The sequence below is a fragment of the Cynara cardunculus genome (assembly GCF_001531365.2).
Source record: "Cynara cardunculus var. scolymus isolate 2C chromosome LG 5, CcrdV1, whole genome shotgun sequence".
Classification (NCBI taxonomy): Eukaryota; Viridiplantae; Streptophyta; class Magnoliopsida; order Asterales; family Asteraceae; genus Cynara; species Cynara cardunculus.
In genome coordinates this window covers 11,340,624-11,357,298 of record NC_037532.1, presented here as the reverse complement: position 1 = coordinate 11,357,298, position 16,675 = coordinate 11,340,624, and the positions used below count along the sequence as shown (strand labels likewise).

The following is a 16,675-nucleotide window of genomic DNA, read 5'->3' as shown; positions in this document are numbered from 1 at the left end:
TTGACATCAAAAATTAATATTTTAAATATAATAATATTAGTTATTTTCAATTGATCCATGACAATGTACATATAATAATATTTTTAAAAAATATATAAAAATGTAAGATGCGATGTGGTTTGAACTGTGGTTTAATAATATTTTAAAAATACAAACCATGCTTCAAAGTGTGGCTTTAATAAAAATGCAAATTAATCGTACAGGTGGTGTCTGATTGGTTTAAGCTTGACTATAAGGAGGCGTTTGGTTCGTAAAATGAAATTCGATGGAATTGGAATTCATCAAATGAATTTGACTTTTGAAGGAATGGAATCTGATGGAATTTGACGATGCCTTGTGATTGCTTTTGGTTGCATGGAATTGGATTAGGAAAGGAATTGAAATCCTAGCATATTGCCATGAAATTGTAAAATCTGTGCATGAAAGAATTGACTGGAATTAAAAGAATTCTATAGTCTTATTCTATGAACCAAACAATCTATTTGGAATTTGGTCAAAGGATTAGACATTTCAATTCCTTTCAATTCCCATGATCCAAACAACCCCTAAAGGTCAAAAGTATCAGGAGGTCTCAGGCTCAAATCCAAGGAGGAATAAAAATCTCTTTGGGCCACGGAGGTTCAAATGCAGTGACTCCGGGCTATCTGCAAAGCACGTGGTCGTCCTGGGATTAGTCGGCTCGCATAGCAGGTTGGATATCTAGGTTAATCAAAAAGAAAAAGAAATGCAAACCGTGTTGTGAAAGTTCTTAGGGGGTGTTTGGGATTGCTTTTCTGAAACAACTTATGTTTTTTCTATAAAAGCACTTATCAACTTATTATAAGTCAGAAGGGTTTAACTTTTTCAAAAACTTTTTATTACCGGTTTGACACCAATATAAATTGTTTATCCAATCACTCAAAAGTGCTTATTACCGATATCATATACCAGAATAAATTAATAAGTTATTTTTATAATCAATCTCAAACCTGCCTAAATTGATCTTATAATTCTTCATTTGGAATAATATCTGAATTTTAATTTTCTTTTATTTACATTTTAATAAATTTTACAAGATATGATGCATGCAATCAATGTAGTGGATAACGAAATCCAACTGCTCTTCAAAACGGGGATTGAATTGCTAGAAACGCTCGGTTCGCGGATTCTTCTGGAAACGACTCCTTGATGGCTTCTCTGACACGTGTCCTTCTACCAATCTCATCTACCTCCTCTTCACAATGCCCTCATCAATTGACCATCTCTTTCAAATTAAACCCTCAACCACCTACCACAAGGAGAAGATTCTCAGTTTTTGCGATGGCGGAATCCAACCGCAGCACCGTCCTCGTTACCGGAGCCGGTGGTAGAACCGGTATTACTTTTTTTTTATTACTTATCCTCCTTATTTTAACTTCAATTATGTGCTTAAATCTTTGCTTCTCTAATCTTGTCTAAGATCAGAAGTTTTAGAAAGTGTTAATTTTTATATTCTGAGCTCACGAGCTTATGGAAATTGACTAAATTTTGATGAAAATGTCTGATTTCCTGTTATCACTCTATGGAATTGAGAAACTTTGCTATGGGTTTGAGTTTAATAGGTATTTAGGGTTTAAAGCCGTGGGACTTCCTTTTGGATGTCATGACCAGTGGCGACCCAGGGTCACTTATCTTCCTATATTGGATGAGCAAAGGATCTTATCCGGTAAAAGCATGTAATGACCGAGACTGTGACTCTTACCCGGTTAGCATTTACCATGTTAGGTCAAAAATCTTCGAACATCTCCAACAAATTCTCTAAATTAGAGAAAATTGGGCTTTTGTTCTCTATTTTGCTCCAACCAATTCTTTATATTGTTCTATATTCTAGCTTTAGAGAATTCTTTAAAACTTGATGTGGAGAGAGATAAATTAAATTATTTATTCATTCCCACCAATAAGTTTAAATTATTATTATTTTATATAAATTCTTTCTGGAAAGTGTATTGAGATCATAAATTTGTAGAAAATTTTAACAATATGATGAAAGTTAAAAAATCTCTAAAATAGAGAACCAGTTGGAGTTAAATGTAAGTCCTTTTAGAGATTTTGACTTTTAGTTCTCCATTTTAGAGGAATTATAGAGTCTGTTGAAAATGTTGTTAGCTGTAAGGTAAGTCAGGGTGGTCACTCTACCATGCAAGAGCTTACTTGGTTGGTTAGCTTTTGGTAAACAGGTCCTTTGAGTTTGAATCCACTTGCTTCTAGTCGTGGCGATAGTTTGCCCCTCCCTTGTGGTATCAAAACCTTTTTAATAGAAAATGTCTGGTGAAGGTATGACAGTGTAGATCTTGAGTAACGTAAATCACACAGGAACAAAGCGTTGCTTTCTCACTTAAGTTATTGTAGTCATTCTGTTCTTTCTGAAGTTATTTGGAATTTTCTAGTGTGGTTTTTGGCTCAGGGGAATAAAGCAACAGTAAAAAGGCGAAGAAATCTGCATTTGAGTTTAAAATCCAAACGTGTATTTTCAGATTTTAAATTGGTATAAAGCTTCTTTACATTCTATTTCTATATTTACTTTTTGGATTAATCTGTCCGTATAGATTGGGTGGGTTTTTTCATAGATAGAAAGAGCGTGTGTATTCTTTAATTAGGATGGATAGTTTTGGAAAAAACGTGGCTTTCTGCATTAAGCTCCCCCTAGGAGGTTACCGAATAAGCCACTTTCTATATCATTAAGCCACTACCAATTTGAGTACCAAATGATCATGAATAGCTGACCAAATAAGTTGTGTCTCTCATTAAGCTCGTTAAGCTGTTAACGAAGAGGCCCCAACTGTCGGCCAATAAGCTAGTTTATGGCTTACCAAACGGGGTTTTTTCAATAAGCTTAAAGATGAACTAGCTTATGGTTACCAAACAAGGCCTTAATGCAGTTGATTAATTTATTTCCAGAAGATTAGATTAACTTCCTACTCATTTTCTGTCACAAGTGTGTTTTTAGTTCTCAAGATAAAAGAGTATACACAAGTCAAAAATGGACGATCTTATTCTCTTTTTGAAGTATATCATATTTATATATGCAAATACTAACGCACACTCCTCACCTTCGGCGAGTTCTGAACCCTCGACATTCTGGAAGGCTGTCTCTATGCTAGGCCAATGACTCTATAGTACAATCTTATTGTTGATCGACATCGACCTACGCATGCATTTCATCGTGAACCATAAATCTGAACCATGTGGTTGATGTACGTACCTCATAAAAGTGTCTCTTTTCAAGAAGAAAGTATTGGTTATAACTGTTGAACCACGACATCATGCTAAAATGGTACAATAAGCTAATAGTTTTTGTTTTAGATGATTACATGGTAAGCTGTCTCACTTTTTGTGTTGGTGTATGTTTATGAGATAAATCTATGTGATCACTTATAAATCTGGTTGATTTGTTGTATCAAATTCAAAATTGCCTTAATGAAACCATCGTGAACAATATTTTCTCCTCCAACTGATTTCAATAAAATAAATCTCCATGGGAGAAACAGAGATTGGGCACGTCATTGTCCTTATAAACCGAACCAAACCAAACAAGCCCAATATATCCTAGCCGGAGGTGGGGTCTCGGGAGGATGGGATGTACTTGAGGAGGATAGCGACTGTTTCCCTGAAGCCATCTAACTTGTGCAAAGTGTGCAAAAACAAAATGCTCAATTTTATATTGAAAGAAAATAAGAACTTGAAAAAAAAGAGGCCACGCTAAGATATGAAAACGTGTTAGGAGTAAGCAACAGCAAACAAACAAACAAGCAGACAACAAACTTACTGTGTTGCTCTTTGTTTCCTTGAAAATGAAGTGATTGCTTATTTGATGCTGTGTATATTTTATCGTTCTTTTGTTTGGTAGGTCAAATAGTTTATAAGAAGCTGAAGGAGCGGTCAGGAGAGTATATTGCAAGAGGCTTGGTTAGAACTGAGGAGAGTAAGGAGAAAATTGGTGGAGCAGATGACGTTTTCATTGGCGATATAACGAATGTCGAAAGTGTTATTCCTGCTATTCAGGGCATAGATGCTCTTGTAATTCTCACAAGTGCAGTCCCTAAAATGAAACCTGGTTTTGATCCAAGTAAAGGTGGAAGGCCAGAATTCTATTTCGAAGACGGATCATATCCTGAACAAGTATTATATTTTTACTCTCTACATTCAAATTGTGGTTTCTTAGGGGTGGTTACTAAACACTTGCCGCCTCTTACTGGCTAACAAAACACCAATTGCCTCGTACTGGGTAAGAGATGCATACCCGGTCAGAGATGATGGTCTTTACCAACAATTCTTATTTTTCCATTTTGCTCACCGGGAATCTTACCTGGTAAGTGAGGGTGGTGACTCTTACGTGGTTGGTAAGAGACGCTTATACCATGCTATTTTTGATGACCGAGAATCTTATCCAGCAATGTAAGGGGCCGATTACCATACTTTACCGAGAATCTTTACCAGCAATGTAAGGGACCTTACCAGGTGAGGATGGCAAAGACCAAGAATCATTCCCGTTAAGAGGCATGGCAACAACCGTAGTTCTTTCCCGGTAAGTGAGGGAGAAGACTATTACCTGGTTAGCGCTTACCAGGTAAGAGACGCTTACAATCTATTTTGATGGCCGAGAAAGTTAACTGAAAAGGTAAGTTTGGGTGATGCCTCTTGCAGGTAAGTGCTTACCAGTTAAGTATTTGGTAAACAGCCCTTAATAGTCTTCTCCTTCACCTACGGGTAAGATAGGTGACACCCGGTAAGCACTTACGGGCATACTCAGCAAGTGTTTGGTAAAGTGCCTCTAAGTGAGGGTGGTGACTCTTACCCGATAAGCGTTTACCAGTTTGTGTTGGTAAACTGCCTTTTAGTCGAAAAGGTTTTTGAACTTTGTTTCTGGTTGCTTGATTTTGATACTTGAACACACGTTTTAGGTTGACTGGGAAGGCCAGAAAAGTCAAATAGATGCTGGTAAGGTTTATTCCACTTATATTAGTTCCCCACATTATATTATGCTTCGTAATTTATTTAATTTCGGCGCAACTGCTTACAGCTAAAGCTGCTGGAGTGAAGCAAATTGTTCTGGTCGGCTCCATGGGTGGAACAAATATTAACCACCCCTTAAACAGCTTGGGAAACGGGAATATACTGGTTCGTTTAATCTTTTCTTTCTCAAGTAAACAGTTTCGGTTCTGCTTTTGTGGTCTTATGATCTGAATGTGATCGTTGTCCATATATAATAGCTCTTCTTGCATAAGCTATTTGTGTTTATTAAAATATTTGCAATGTCTGAAGTGAATGACATATTACTTGGATGATAAATATTTTGTCATTTGTCATTATAAGTCCTCCCAAGTGAGTTTATCTGTCATTGGTTCTTGCAGGTCTGGAAGAGAAAGGCTGAACAGTATCTAGCAGATTCTGGGATCCCATACACAATTATAAGGTTAGTCATCAAGATTTCTTTTTCATTGATCCAGAAAAATTCCATTTTTCAAATTTTGTGTTCCGATGGTAAAATTTTAGATTTATTGTAGAATACAACTATTTATGGTCACGGAAAGAGATAATAAGCATTCCGAACAAAGCATGTTTACTTGTGCCTGGCAGCTTTGGGGGCTTCAGTTCTCGTCGAAGAATTGAATATGAATCAGTTCTTGCTAGGTTGTTTATGAAGTGTGATATTTATCATCAGAGTTCAAGCATATCAAATTAATTAATAAAGGTTTACCAACAAACTTTTATTTGCATTCTACGACAAGGCCTTTGGCCCAGCTATAACCGGTAAACCAATCTTTCTCAAGGTCAAGGGTTCCAAGCTGACCAACAAAGGTGAGGCATGTGTGTGAGTTCGATTTGCCGTATATAAAATAATATATACTTCAAAACAAAACAAAAATTCTATATGTTCTACTTGTATTATAGATATGACGCATGACCAACATGTCTCAAATGAATTAGATCTCAGCCTTGTGAATTGGCATAGTTAACATACCCACAAGATTGATGCTGAAGTACAGTAGATGGATAATATCTAAATGTCACCAAACTTCTGACAATGAAAAAGGACTAATCAATGTGTTACGGACTGAAAGAGGAGTTATGTAGTCAAGTAGAAATGAGTGTAAAGGTGGTCCAACTAATAAGCTTCCAAAAAAATATCAAGAATGCAAATTTTCTTGCACTAGCGATTACCTTGCTAAACCGAGCTACCTCAATTGAAGTCCCACCAAATAATTAACTGCAGATGGTAAGTTGCCTTTCAATCATTAGTAGCAAATATAATGTCATTAACATAGAACCCAATCAACATCAATCTACTATGTTGACATATTAGACGGTTGTCGACAGGGACGGACCCAGAAAATTTTTCAAACGGTGGCACCATATAATTAATATAGTATAATATACATCTAAAAATAATTACAAAAATTATGGTTTTTATAGTACCGATAAACAACTCCTAAACTTGTACCCAACGCGTCTTCATCTTTTGAAAACAGTCAATATATACCCAAAAATAATTACAAAAAGTATGGTTTTGGTTATTTGGGCTTTGTTTTGTTTGGGTTTTAGTTGCACCATTTGGATTTCAGGGAAATACGGTAGCACCTTCTTAAACGATACGGTAGCACCGTTAACAAACCTAAATTTTTTACCCTTCGGCCGCGAAATAATACGGTGGCACGTGCCACCCATGCCACCACACCAGGTCCGCCCATGGTTGTCGAGACCAACAAATAATAAGTTCCAACTGTCCCAAAATCACAGTATTAATTGTCATAGTGGTAAGTAGAGATGGCCATTTGTAACCGGCCCGGCCCGTAACCGACGGAGGCCCGGAACCGAGCCCGACGCATAACCGTAACCGACCGGGACCGGCCATAACCGGTTAAGGACCGGCGGTTACGAACCGGTTAGGGTAATTTACGATTTTTTGGACCGGAACCGGTTACGCAACCGGTTATGGGCCCGGCCCGGTCAACGAAAAAGTCAAAGTTACCGTTAGAAAGTCAAACTAGCCGTTAGTTACCGTTAGTTACCGTTATGACCGTTTTTTTCATCTTTTTAGCTACCAAAACATGTATAAATAGAGATGRAAGTTCCTTASTTAGTTACCAACACTTCTCATCTTCAAAAACGCAAAAAACGCTCTCAATTCTYGGTTTTTCGCTTCATTTGTTGAATTCGTTACGTATTAATTTCTCGTTTCCACTTCACAATTCTYGTTTATTTCTCTCTTTTACCTACGATTTACAAAATGGCCGGTGAACAACCCTCAAACGAACAAATTGCCCAAGTTCTCGCCGAACACGGACGAAAGTCCGAGATTTGGAATCACTACAACTTGGTGATTCTCACGACCGGGAAACGAAAGGCACAATGCAAAATGTGTCAAACTCTCCTTACGGCGGAAGGAAATTCTACGTTAAGGAGGCACACCGAAAAAACGTGCCCGGGGAACCGGTCGGCGGGTGATTCGAGTTCGAGCCAACCGATACTTGACACACAAGGTCAAATATGGAACTACGATGCCGATTTAAACCGACAAATGACTACACAACCGATACTTTAAAGTGTATTTGAGTAAACCGTATTTTTAAAGTGTATTCTTAAATGTATTATGTATATAACAAAACGTGTTTATAAAATTAAACGTATATATATAATACATAACAAACGTATTTATAATAAAACATATTTATAATAAAACATATTAAAAATAACATATTTTGAAAATATTAATAACATATTTTTAATTTATTAATTACCAAAAAAATAAAAATAAAAATTTCAAAGGACCGGCTGTAACCGGTTATGGGACCGGAACCGGGACCGGCCGACCTTAACCGGTTATATGAAAGCTTGACCGGTTATAGTGGTTTTCGTCGGGACCGGGACCGGAACCGGGACCGGTTATAGAGGGACCAGTTATAGCCGGTTTTTGTCACGATTAGGCCCGGCCGTAACCGGTTAAGGCCTGGCCCGGGACCGATTTTTGGCCATCTCTAGTGGTAAGTCAGGTCGAATCCACAGGGATTAGTCGTGACTATTATTCAGCTTCTACACTTCAACTAAAAGGGGGGTTTGTGGATCCCAGATCTAATAGCAAATTAAGAATTAGATGAAGATTGAGAGATTGAGATGAAGAACATGAACTTGATGAACCGGCCGATTATCTTATTCATCAAAGCAATAAACTACAAAGCTCTCTCTCACACTATACGACTCTGTTTGATGAATACAGAATTGAACAACTTGAAATTCTAAGCCTGTGTCACCTATTTATAGGTGACATTTACATGTAAAGGGCCATGCACCTTTAAGCTCAAATACAAGATATTACAATACAATACAAGTAAAAGGAATTTATAAAACTTTCAAATACTTAGGACTATTTTAGTCCTAACAATCTCCCCCCAAAGTTTTATAAAACAAGCATCTCTTGAAACCTTCAGGTCTTCTTCCTCCTGCTTTCTTTAAGAAAGCTTTGGTGTGCCCGGCATTGATAAAATCTTTAAGCTCCCCCTTGAATATAGCTCTTACTCTTTAAGTTTCAACTTTAAGATAAGATTCAATGTGAGTTCAGCACCACTGATTGCACAAAGTACAACTATAACTGCAAACAACTCAAAACAACCTTGAACCGCAAAATCATTGCCAACCCAGAAGCAATAGATTCATCCAACTATGGGATAGATAAATGTGAGTTACGTGACATTCCAGTGCAAACAGTGTTATGACAAAGAATCTTTCAGTGAACCACGAGTTGATAAGCATTCAGCTTAAGAACTTGATCTTGGTAAGCTTACAAATTGGGGTAACAGCATCTGCTTGAAATACCAAAGCAAACACCATTGACATTAAGAACCGGAGGAAGTATTAGCATTAAGCACGTAGCCTCAAGAACAACAAGTCAACCCATATAGATAAGCCGATTTCCTTCAAACTTTCAAAAGACTGAATAACCAGAATCAGATTCAAAATTCCCAGCCAGAAGAGTTATTAAAGGCATCAGAACTCTAGATCACTACCATAACATCAGAACAATGATTGTAGACTTTCAAACCTCTAATTGATCAGGTTAGAAGAATGACTGAGAACACTTAAAGATCTGATAATTTCCAGAATCTCCAGAACACTGATTGCAAACCTTCAAGACTTCTGATTGATCAGGTCAAAAGAAATGAGTGAAGGCACTCAATGGTCTAGCCTCTTGTAGAAAAACTCCTGAGTAACGATTGCAGATACTCAAACTCTGACTAGTCCAATCAAATACCAAAACCAATCAAACAGTTCTGAAATCCATCCAAATCCGACTTTATACTTCAACCTCAATTTGGTTGATCAAAAGTCAAACTTTGACTTGAAAAGTCAATATTGACAATGTTGTTGTTGATGCTTCAAAGGGAAATAATGATATAATATCACCTTAATTAATAAGCACAAGGTGATCTGGGCAAAGAAATCCATTAAGCACACATTTTAAGCACAAAGAGTTGTTTAAACATGTACTCATTTGATGAGTGATGAGCATAAGTCAAACATCTCATCTCCCATGCCTTAGGCGGAGAAGGCCATGAACTCTTGGCATATTGCCAACACCTTGGGTGGAGAGCAATGTCATCGCTCATGCCTTAGGCGGATATACATCAACTTCCTTTTCATCGCTCAACTGAAAGAGGTCATCGCATGAAGCTTTGGCCGATGAGGGGGTTATTAGGCAACTCGTTATCGCTCATGACAAGTAACAAGGCAAAACTGTTAAGATGAGGTATCATTGCCCACCAAAAAACTCTTCATCGCGTGGTATGTTGGGCAATGAGGACCTTTATCGCTCATAACATTGAGTGGATAGCATCTTGAAGGCTCATGACTTGGACGATGAGCAAGATTTATCGGGCAGTGCTTTGAGCCATTACTAAGGTTATCGCTCAACACTTGGCCAAAAGTACATCCAAGCCCAAAGATATCGCTCAACACAGTTCACTAAGGCCAAGTTACCAACATTTCATTTTGGCCGATAAACACACTTTCATCGCTCAAACTAGCTTCAGATCATTATTGGGCGATGAAAACTCCTTATTGCTAATCAAGAACATTCATCGAGCGATGAAGATGAATCTGACAGTATCGAAGTGCATTCGACCCAACTATCATCAAATCTTCAAAATTTATCAAATAACCCCAAAATTGATGATTGAAAAATGTTTGTATTCACCAATAACCAAATCCTATAGAAGGAATTCGATTAAAATATTGAAATCAAAGGTTAATATAATCATTTTAGCACAAAACAGTCGAACATGAAGTCGAGTTCATGTGAGTACTGTTCCATTGAACAAAAACAGAAAATTTCACTTAAAAAACTGTAGATAGAATGATCGTATCGATTTGGATGACTGCTCTGAGATCAATTGTGGATCCCAGATCTAACAACAAATCAAGAATTAGATGAAGATTGAGAGATTGAGATGAAGAACATGAACTTGATGAACCGGCCGATTATCTTATTCATCAAAGCAGTAAACTACAAAGCTCTCTCTCACACTATACGACTCTGACTGATGAATACAGAATTGAACAACTTGAAATTCTAAGCCTATGTCACCTATTTATAGGTGACATTTACAAGTAAAGCCAAATGCCCTTAAGCCCAAATACGAGATATTTCAATACAATACAAGTAAAAGGACTTTATAAAACTTTCAAATAATTAGGACTATTTTAGTCCTAACAAGGATGGACTTGATTAAATAAACTAAACATACGACTAACAACAATAAAATTGAAAAGCCCAACAATAGCTTCACCCTTGATATGATGCAAAATGTTTATCATTGATTCTTATCGTGTAAAAGATGTCATGACAAGTCTAAACAGGCCATAGTTGTCAACAAGTTATGACAACCTCGATTTTCCTTTAGATAGACATTAACCAAAACAAGCTCTTTGGTTAAATCTTAATAACAAATGAGGGTTTAAACAAGCTCTTAAATCCCCAGGTGGATTAGCATTAACGAATTAAGAAATTCACTAATTCAAAGCAATAAGCTCACAAGCTCGGCTTACTAAAGCTTTGATTGCAAGAGTTCATGGCATAGGTTCGAAAACCTTATTGAAATCAAACATACCATTTGTCACTTTATCAAAATCCCCAATCAGTTACGGATTTAGGGTTTTAAATGATTTCTCTTCAAATGGGTACGAATCAATTGATCAGGTTAATTAGTAAACCAAAAGGTAATGACATTCATATGGGATTCAAGCAAATAAACTTGTTCAAACATCTAACATAGGAATCTCTAAACCAAATGCATCAAAATCAAAGGCTACACTATTGGGAATGAAGAAACTAGTTACGGAATTAAACAAGAAAATGATTGAAAAGCTTCCAAAATCCTCTCCTTTGCTCTAGAAATCGTCCCTAGGTCTTCTCTCCCTCAAATGGCGGTTTCCAAGTCAATTTATACCAAGAAAATGGAAAAACTGCTCGAGAATCGAAAATTGGTCCTTCCAAGGAAAAAATGTAACCCTTGCATGTCAGGGTAGCATTTTGTGTACTGCAAGTTCATATGACAATGTGCGACCCTTGCATGGCAGGGTAGCATGTCTGGGTATCATTTTGTGTACCATAAGTTCATACCACAATGTGAGACCCTTTCATGGCAAGGTAGCCTGTCAGGGTAGCATTTTCCTCTGTTTTGCCTTTCTTTGACCACGTGTACCGTGCAACCCTCTTAAGCACGATAACCATTTTTCCTCGCGTTTTCTCATTTGTTTCTTGACCTGATCAACATAAAACTTGGATTAGACTTATAAAAACATAATTTAGGCCTATTAAAATATAAAGTAGGGATTTTGAGCCTATAAACACAAAGTAAAACATGAAAATTCAATGCTATCAAGAACACAGAGTGGACATTGAACCATGTTGAGAGCTACATAGAAAGTAGAGAAACAAATTCTAGGGTCAGGGTCGGTCATGGGTACCCGTTCCTAGGGCGGATATGCTTAAATAATCCCCCACGCCGACAGAGGATGAAACTGGAGTCTATATTACGTAATATTGTACTATTTATGAATTTTGAGATTAGTTTCATTGCATAATGTCTAGATTAAATTTTATGGTTACTACAGCTCAATTGCAGTTTATCATAATATCAAGATATAAATTATATAGGGAAGTTCATGTGATTTATGATGCTACCTCAAATCCTTTTTCATGATGTTTAAGAATGTCCCTCTTTAACAAGAAAATCATCATTTAGTTGGCTAGTTCCAACCTATTCAAATCTTACTTGAGGTTGTGATTTGTGAATCCAAGAATCTGGGATTTGATAGGGCGAAAGCTTAAACATTGTTCTTGCTATTGTTGAAATAGCACAGAGGCAACAGAACAGCCAACTGTATATGACTATTTTGTAGTGGCTTAATGATATGTAAAGTGGCTTATTTAGTAAACTACTAGGGGGAGCTTTATGCAGGAAGCCAAGTTATTTCCATAGCCGCCCCTCCCAAATTTTTAACATGCTCTTCCATCTATGAAAGAAAATCCTCCCAAACAAAAATCTTCCCGATCTATAAAGACATATTAACTGACAAAGACAGCTTTATCCTTACAGGACTTAATGGAAAACCAACCAAACTGCCGTTAAGACATGTATATTAACAGTTGAAAGTTTAACATGAAGCAAACTGCATCACAATTAATATCTTGTTACATGTTTATTCTCATGTGAGTTACATCTTTAGGGCTGGGGGTTTGCAAGACAAGGAAGGTGGCGTCCGGGAGTTGCTTACTGGAAAAGATGACGAACTTCTTCAGACTGAAACTAAAACCATTGCCAGAGCAGATGTGGCTGAAGTCTGTATTCAGGTATATCTATTTGTGTGGCAAAATGCCTCTTTCACCCACCACCACCCCCAGAAGAACAAAAACAATATAGAATGCACAGTATTATGGTTTGATTCCTATTTTGCATAACATACCTTCAAACCTTCATTTTGGTACCTCAGATGTGATATCTTAAACATTTTGACCAAATAACGAACAAAATAGGAATCAGACCGAAGTACGTTTCATTATCATGTATTTCAGATGTAAACTAGGTATTTGAAAATACGTTACATAAAAATAGGAAGCACACCAATGTATGTTGAATTTTCATGCAATTTGCCCAATTTAGATGTAGATTTTTGAAGTTACTATTTACAGTTTTCATTCTGTAATGTTCCATTCCAACTGCATATTTTCCTCTGAAAAGTATCTAACTGAAATCATTTGTTTGACTAAACCAGTAATGCAAATCATAAAGTTTCTCTCTCTGTAGTCATTGTACAAAGGGTATTTTAAGTAACTGAGTTAGTCATGTACCCTAGAATGCAAAATTTCTATTGGTTTTCCTCCATAGCCATTGTTTCCTTAGCTTGAACTTCTAATCTCTTACCATTTTAGCACTAGTCCTTGTTATAATCATTTTCTAATGAGCACAACACAATTCATATCAAATTTTGAAGTTTCTAGTAATTAATTTGGGGATTGGAGGTACTATTATAGAGGGGTTATTTAGGAGAGTAAATTTCTGACAATTTTTTCTAATGCATAACCATCTGATAGATTTTGAGGCATTCTTCTATTAGGTGGAGATGTTTCAAAAGGTTATTCTTCAAGTAACCCCATTTAATAGAGATGGGTAGAATGCCTGGGCCAGAAGTCCAGTTGGGATCATCCTGCCTAAGATCCAAGTACAGATTAGATGGGGATGACCGTAGCCATGTGTCTCACGGGCAGTTAAAGCTTGGGACTGGATAAATAAGTGACCGATTAGCTTGGGCCAAGGACTAGGTCTAATGGCTGCCCTCACATGGCCTAAGCCCGCTTTCTCTTTTTAGCAAGGAAAATTATAGCTAATCATTTTAGCTTAACCAGTAAGTCCTTGAGTTCACTCTTGGTGGTTGCGGTTCGAGTTGCCTCCCCCTAAAACTTCAGGGCGCCATGTGATGAGTGGAGGGGTATGCAAACTGATCCGGACATTCGTGGTTATCCAAACAAATTTAGGGGCTGTTTGGTTGGTTTTCCATCAAGTCGTGAATGGATAAAACTATTTATGTGGATTAAATCTATCTGTATAGATTGGTAGGGGGTTTTTCTTACATGGCAGGAGCGTGTTTTTGTTTGGGAGAGTTCCAAACTGATTGTAAATTTTTGTGACATCTAGTAATTTTGTTGCGATCAGGCACTGCAAATTGAGGAGGCAAAATGCAAGGCACTCGATCTTGCCTCCAAGCCTGAAGGAACCGGAACGCCAACAACCGACTTCAAGGCCTTATTTTCCCAAGTCACTACTCAGTTTTAAGGTAAAAATTCCTAACCTACATATCTTGCCATTTATTCCAACAAGAATATTCAATCAATTATAAGAATTGCCAAATTGTTCTGGATTGTTTGATATTTAGTTGTGATCAAGTGTCGATGCTTAGATACTGATGAGATGTATTATTTTTCGGATGTTTTCATGTGTCCCGGGATTTCATATTTTGGATGATATCATTGGGTTTTGTTGGATTTATTATCTATCCTTGTATTATTTTCTCACGATTTATTAGCACTTATTTGCTCAAAAGTTAAAAATTTCGGTCCAAGAACATACGCGCAAAACGAGATCCTTTTATATTATCTTTTCTTTTTGTATACTTGTAAATATATATTTACTTGTATATCTGTTCATGTACAATTTCTACTGAATTATGTAAATTTGTATTCATCTGGTACATATGGTCATGTTCTAAAGCTTATAGTGTAAGATTGTGGCATGATCGATGCATATGGCCATGTTCTAAAGCTTATATTGCAGGATACATATGGCCGCCTTCTAATATCGACATGTATTATCGTTAATCTATGGACTTGTAGAATACAATATTAGCACAACATTTAAATGAGGTAATACACTTCCAGTTTTTTAATGCAATACGATAACGTTAATTAGGTTTGTAGGATGACTGAAATTTCTAAGCATTCCAATAAGATGCTTTGTAGGACCAAAGAAATAAAGTCGTATCTGAAAGTGTGATAACAAGTTTAGAGGGTGTTTTAAGAAGTTCTTTTAGGTTGTGTTTAATATAATAGACACTATTTGAAAAGTGTTGTATAAACGTAAGTGTCGTATATAAAGATGAGTTTACAGGATACTCATCAAAAGTGTCCTATGTAATACCTAATACGATTGTTGACTTAAGAGTGTCGTAAAAATCTTGTTTGAAATGCCTAAAAACATTCTATAAACCTATTGTATCGGTTTTAGATATGACGTTTTATAGTATACTTCTGTAAACTAAATTCCTATAGGATATGCTATCAGGACCCTTGAAACATTTTTAAGTCCTTGTGGCGTATTGGTTGAATCCCTGGGGATGAGGAATATCTTATTAGTTTAGGTTTCGATTATAGCTTATACAACAGTCATGACCACTGAGTTTATCGAAACTGTTTCTTGTAGTCACAATTTATTGGGATTGGTGCATAGTTGACACCATTAACATGTGATTTTAATTATTCAAAAAATTCTTTGATTTATTATTACTCATGCAATTATTGATATTATTTTGAAAGACTTAAAGCAGAATTTTGTAAATGAATATTTTATGTAAAATATAGATTATATATTATATTTTATTAACCATTTTACAAAAAACTTATATTAAACCAAATTGAGATGCCTTGGTTATGGCGTCAATGCAAGTAGACATGCACATCAGCACATGCTTCCGTTGTTCTCTCCTTGACCGTTGGCCCAATCTTCGATCATAATTCAAAATGTGCTTTTCCATACAAGAGCTTCCACATTTAGTTGGGCAAATAAATAGTATGCGTCTTTTTATTCTTTGTACATACACACACACATAATATATAATATTTATATATTATGTGTGTGTGTATGTGTATGTACAAAGAATTAAAAAAACGCATACTATTATATTAACTTTGTTAATTAATCTTGGTCATTGATTTTTGAAATTTGTGGCTAAGATCATTCATGACATAAAGTGTAATTAATTGCACACATAGACAAGGTAACATAAGTAAACAATATTGTAAAGAGGTATTTTGAGAAAGATTTCAGTTGTCCATTAATAACAATGAGATGTTTTGTAACTGCCCATTAATAACAATGTAACTATCCATGAATTAATCTTGCCATCGAATCAAAACCAACAGCAAGATCCCCAACGCCATATTGTTCTACGGTTTTTTTTTGTTAATGGTTCATATGTGAACAAATATTCGATATTTATGGGAATTGTTTATGTGTGAACATGGGTATATATGGAAAAAGATCGTAAATGACACAAGTGTGCGTTTATGTCAACTGTGTTTGTATTCATGTTCATGTGTGAACATGGGTGTATATGGAAAAAGGTCGTAAACGACATAAGTGTTCATATATGTCAATCTGCGTTTGTATTTGACACAAGGGTTCATATATGTTAATTTGTATTCGTAGTTGACACAAGAGTTCAGAAATGTCGAGTTGTATTTATATGGTTGTACAAATATTCATATATGTGAATTTGTGTTCTTATGATCACACATATTCATCATTTTTCATATGTTTATTTTTCATATTTATACCAAAGGTTCATATATGTCAATTTGTGTTCGTAATTGACACAAGGGTTCATATAT

The 16,675-nt window shown here is 36.2% G+C and overlaps 1 protein-coding gene across 3 annotated transcripts; it reads left to right on the top strand.

Moving 5' to 3' along the window:
* Positions 1–1,075: 1,075 nt before the first annotated feature.
* LOC112512075 (uncharacterized protein At5g02240-like) lies at positions 1,076–15,259 on the top strand. Of its 3 annotated transcripts, none has more exons than XM_025117874.1 (8): positions 1,076–1,354; positions 3,866–4,137; positions 4,920–4,956; positions 5,039–5,136; positions 5,370–5,431; positions 12,742–12,865; positions 14,226–14,346; positions 14,844–15,259. In XM_025117874.1, the coding sequence occupies exons 1-7, from the start codon at positions 1,168–1,170 to the stop codon at positions 14,343–14,345; spliced, it is 900 nt and encodes a 299-aa protein (XP_024973642.1). In that variant the 5' UTR covers positions 1,076–1,167; the 3' UTR covers position 14,346; positions 14,844–15,259. The 3 variants fall into 3 exon arrangements, with proteins under 3 accessions (XP_024973642.1, XP_024973643.1, XP_024973641.1); XM_025117875.1 differs by lacking the exon at positions 14,844–15,259 and adding an exon at positions 14,497–14,558; XM_025117873.1 differs by lacking the exon at positions 14,844–15,259 and having other exon boundaries at positions 14,226–14,558.
* Positions 15,260–16,675: the final 1,416 nt, after the last annotated feature.

Bases quoted from the DNA above. Each gene is read 5' to 3' on its own strand.
- LOC112512075 (XM_025117874.1), top strand. From the start codon at position 1,168: ATGGCTTCTCTGACACGTGTCCTTCTACCAATCTCATCTACCTCCTCT. The intron at 5,432-12,741 runs GTTAGTCATCAA...TTACATCTTTAG, and splicing joins ATCCCATACACAATTATAAG to GGCTGGGGGTTTGCAAGACA. The intron at 12,866-14,225 runs GTATATCTATTT...TGTTGCGATCAG, and splicing joins TGGCTGAAGTCTGTATTCAG to GCACTGCAAATTGAGGAGGC.